This window comes from Strongylocentrotus purpuratus, unplaced genomic scaffold (assembly GCF_000002235.5).
Source record: "Strongylocentrotus purpuratus isolate Spur 01 unplaced genomic scaffold, Spur_5.0 spur5_scaffold_2, whole genome shotgun sequence".
NCBI classification, from domain to species: domain Eukaryota; kingdom Metazoa; phylum Echinodermata; class Echinoidea; order Camarodonta; family Strongylocentrotidae; genus Strongylocentrotus; species Strongylocentrotus purpuratus.
This window is the reverse complement of record NW_022145605.1, coordinates 26,959,783-26,964,373: the sequence shown is the minus strand read 5'-3', so window position 1 is coordinate 26,964,373 and position 4,591 is coordinate 26,959,783. Positions and strand designations below refer to the sequence as shown.

Genomic DNA, 4,591 nt, shown 5'->3' with positions numbered 1-4,591 from the left:
AGTTTGAGAGCAGGTATCAAGGGGCGATAGAGCCACGTCAATAGATATTGCATTCGGCGGATTGGAAGATAGGTTGTCATTTATTTTCTTAAGAGAATACATGATAGAAAAAATGTAGTCCGAATATTTCCTTGATTTCACATCCGTCGACACAATTTAACCTTCTAAAGTCATGAAACATTCACTTCTTTCTCACTCTCTCTCGCGAAACACCCCTAGCTCGATCTGATTTATCAATACGACAAATTTGTCTTGGTGTAGATGAGAAGTAAATATTTTATGAAACGGAAATCATATCAAGATGAGTTTTTGAAATACGGTACTCGCCAACGGGGTAACAAATATTCAATAACCATTATATAATACTGCGTACATGCATTCCTTTAATTAACGCTTTGTTGCTCTGTTCAGTTTTCATGATATATTAATGTATGATGCCTTACTTACGGAGTGCCTCAAGGATCAGTCACTGACAATAGCGATGTTAGAACCGAGTGGTCCGTTTTCTTATATACGCACAACCCAAATCAACCAATCATCTCCCGGCATTCCGAAGGATTCGTTGTGTAAAAAAACAATTCCACAGACAAATTAACGTGATATTTAATGACCCTACTGATTACAGTCGCGTCCAGTCCATTGTTCAGAGGTAGATGAAATCACAGCTTTGATTTGTTATCACTTATCACCCTTGAGGAGCTGAGGGATTTTCGAAGATAGTAAATTCAAATGCACAGCACAGTCTGATTGAGATGCGGATCTCACTCCTCAGCTTTACGTGCGTCATTATCTTGAACTACGGACAGCTCTCTGCAAATAACACGAATGAAGTTTGCCAAATTTGTCCCTATTTTTTCGAGATGGCATCTGAAACAAGAATGAGCTAACCTTTCGTGATATTGTATTTAGAAATCCGTTTTGAGTCTACAAAACTTCATTGATTAAGTAACGCTCCGAGGTGATGCAAGATCAGAAGCTAAACGCTTCAGTTCCAGATGATGACCCTTTGTAAGCATCATTTTCCAAGCTGGTGTTTGTTTTTAAATATTGATTTTTACTTCTTGTTAACTACTTCATTTGTATTAAATAGGGATTACCATATAATGACGCTCGTTGAAACATTTTAAATGACAGGAAAAAATTTAAGAAATACTATAACAGGATAGTCTTCAGAATTGTGTTTCGGGCTGAGGGAAGTGACTGGATACGCATAACTTGAAATTATAAGTGTGCTTCTAAATGTGCACTGACTGATTGTTTCATACGGGATCAGAATTGCTAGGCCAATGGGGCTGAATCTGTTGGAAAGCCCTTCGTTGCCAAACTCAACAATATCAATGACCACAGACGTCGAAACCGTCGATGACGCCGACGATCAGGGTTGGTCTGTAAGCGGGATCGACAACAGCGCCGTGGTCCGCACGGTCTACGGAGTAATCGGTTTCAGCGGAATGGCTGGAAATGCGCTCGTCTGCTTCGTTCTCATACGCGTTCCTTCGCTTCGTACACGCACGAGCCAGTTCATCATCAACCTCGCCATTGCCGATTTTCTCACCTCATTTTGGCTAATACCCTTTCACATGTTTCCACGTGCACCACCCTTATCGAAGGGACTGTCAGGCGAATTAATGTGTCGCCTTTACATCTCGAAATACATCCTGTGGGTGTCGGCTGTCATGTCCATTTATTTCTTAGTGGCCGTGACTTTGGAACGCTACGTTGCCGTGGTGCATCCATTGAAGTATAAGCGGGTTTTCACAACAAAGTTCACCTTGCTCGTTTCCGCATGTTGCTGGTTGATCGGCATCCTGTCGCCAATATTTTTCTTCTTCATCTACGATGTTCGCGATGGAGTCTGTGTCTTCTTGCCCTACCCAAGCCGGGCTCACCAAATGGTATTTCAATTAGTGTAATTTTAAGTTAGTTCATAGGGGTCTCAAGAGTAAAGAAAACAAAAATAATCTAATTTGATGCATATTCACGATCTTTACTAAGATAAATGGCCAGTCTATGCTACATAAAACACAACGGTCAAATTTGTTTATTTTATCAGACACTTTCAGAGTTTCTTTACTTTTGGTGATGAAAGCCTTCATGCTTATGTAAATTAAGAAAACAAAAATGAATCTACATAAGAGGATAAACACTTTAAAAGTCTATTACAGATTCACGCTGATGCGAGTACCTTAACTGAATCGAATATGCCCCAAAACATAAATTATATAAAACATTGCAAGAGATTTTAGTAAGTCTATGGCTTTTTCGTATGTGACTCAGATTCGCATAATATTGACTATGGCATTCCTGTTGAAGGGGGCGTCTTTAGGAATAATAATGAAACGAGAAAGCTCACAAATTTTATTTGACCTTTATCACAACTTCACAAGTCAACCTTCTCTTTAAATTGCACAGGTTGTTGGGGTGTTTATTTTCACTGTAATCTACGGCATACCCATCGTTATCCTTCTGGTGTGGCATGGTAAGATCATCAGATCTCTGAAACGTCAAGCCAATACCCTGGCCGCCAACATCGCAGAACATGGACCAATTGGTGAGGATAATACCCCTTCCATCTTGAAGACTTTCAAGATACTAACCCAGGGCGATGTCATCCTAGGGGTGGTTATCCGGGTGCAGTTGTCCGGGGGGGTAGTTGGTCTAAGGGATGGTTGTCCTAGGGGGTAGTTGTCTGGGGGTGGTTGTCCGGGGGTAGTTGTCTCGGGGGTAGTCGTCCTAGAGGGTGGTTGCCCTAAGGGTTAGTTGTCCGGATACGGTGTTCGCCACCCACTAAACTGTGGGGGACATGACACTAATAACATGTTAGATAGCCCAAACTTGAGATAAAAAGAGATTGGGGTGGAATAAATGTTACTATTAAATCCTTCCCACTCGATGGCCTTGTTTTGTCTACCCAGTAATATCGCCCCTTCCCGACACGTTAAATGAGTGTTATATTCACAACGCGCGAGATACCACAATATACTATATTAATCAGGGGCGGTGATCCAGGGAAGGGGAGGGCCCATGAGCGAAGCGTTTAGACTAATAACAATGCAAAAATCTTCTCGCTCGGTTACTACGCTCCCTCGCATAATATCCTCCAAAATATACAGGTAAATAGTGGGTAATAGAAATCCCATCCATGTCCTAGCTTCCTACTTACTAAAATTTACCTACTAAATATTAACAAACATTCGGACTGCACACTCGTTACTGGTAAAGGACAAGTGAAGTGTGAACAAAATTATATTGCTTGTTTTTATACTATAGTTTTGCTAAGGAATGTAATTTTTTAATACAACAAAACCTCAAAAACCTTGAGGGGGTGGCCACTTCTGTCAGCTTTGCCCCTCTCTTGCCCCTCATCCCTCGCATTTCGTCTCCCCTTAGGGTCTTGAAAAGAAATCGCTTATACGCTCTGATAATGTCGCCTAACTTTTAAAAGATTTAGATGAAAAATGGACATCAAAGACGCAGCCGAAGGAAGTAATGAATATTATTGTGTTAAATAAAATTTAGTTCGGACTTCCTTGATATATATTTACACTTTGCGCAATTTGTTGTTGTTCTCAATTTCAGAGCGAGCTCAGAGAAATAATAACATTGTCAGACGGAATGAGAGTAACGGTACATCCGTAGGGGTCAATATCGTCAACAACAACAACCGGTGGCATCTTAAGGTAGCCAACGACATGCAGAAGACTTTCTTCGTCGTCATCATGGTCTTCATGGTCTGCTGGGCACCTAACCAATTCCTCTTTCTCTCCTACTCTCTTGGCGCACCTGTCGACTTCACCAAGACCTACTACCACTTCTCCGTCATCTTAGCGGTTTGCAACTCTTGCGTCAATCCCTTTATATACGTCTTCAAGAACAAGCTGTTCCGGCGTGGTATCTTTAAGGCTTTTCGTTGCGGTAATAGTGAGTCGACCGAGGCGTCATTCAGACAGTCGGAGAACAGCGTACAGCCACTGTCCATTTCCGTTAGGCAGCAGAAAAGATCTGATCAGCATACAACAGTATCTGTAACCTGATAATGTGCCTTTTAGCCTGGTGCATACGAGGCGTTATTTCCATTGACTTAATTACAAAACTGAGACTATCACCAAATTTGCAATTTTTACCCTGATGAGACACGTGATGCCATAGCAACAGGGAGCTTTTGCTATGACAGCACTTGTCATTTTTTATTGTTTTTATCCCTCTATCGTGTTTTTCTTTCTATTTGTTATTGATATTTCTTGTTTTCACCTTTCACCTTCTCTTTTTTTTCATCTTTTTTCTATATCTTTATCCTTTCATAATCTTTTCTTTCTATTTTTCTTATGTTATCTTTTTTATTTTCCTATTATTTCATCCTTTTATCTTCTGTTATTGACATTTTTTGTTATCCTTCTATCATTTTCTTCTCTTTTAATTTGTTATTCTTTAATTTCATCATTCTATCATCTTCTCATCTATCTTTCTTTTGTTACTCTTTACTACACTCCTGTCACATCCCCTTTCTACCTTTCTCATGTTATTTGAATTTTTCGTTCTTTCCACTTCTCTACTATCTTTTTTTCCTTACTCTTTATCTTTACATTTTGGG

At 40.1% G+C, this 4,591-nt stretch overlaps 1 protein-coding gene across 1 annotated transcript; it reads left to right on the top strand.

Annotated features, from left to right (window-relative positions):
• Positions 1 to 1,170: 1,170 nt before the first annotated feature.
• On the top strand, positions 1,171 to 4,218 carry LOC100889097 (allatostatin-A receptor-like). Its single transcript, XM_011680144.2, has 3 exons — positions 1,171 to 1,895; positions 2,413 to 2,551; positions 3,580 to 4,218. Exons 1-3 carry the CDS (start codon positions 1,287 to 1,289, stop codon positions 4,032 to 4,034), a joined length of 1,203 nt encoding a protein of 400 aa, XP_011678446.1. The 5' UTR covers positions 1,171 to 1,286; the 3' UTR covers positions 4,035 to 4,218.
• The last annotated feature ends 373 nt before the right edge of the window (positions 4,219 to 4,591 follow it).

Excerpts from the sequence above, each read along its gene's own strand:
- LOC100889097 (XM_011680144.2), top strand. The coding sequence starts at position 1,287 with ATGGGGCTGAATCTGTTGGAAAGCCCTTCGTTGCCAAACTCAACAATA. Across the intron at positions 1,896-2,412 it reads CAAGCCGGGCTCACCAAATG|GTTGTTGGGGTGTTTATTTT; the intron begins GTATTTCAATTA and ends TAAATTGCACAG. Across the intron at positions 2,552-3,579 it reads CGCAGAACATGGACCAATTG|AGCGAGCTCAGAGAAATAAT; the intron begins GTGAGGATAATA and ends TCTCAATTTCAG.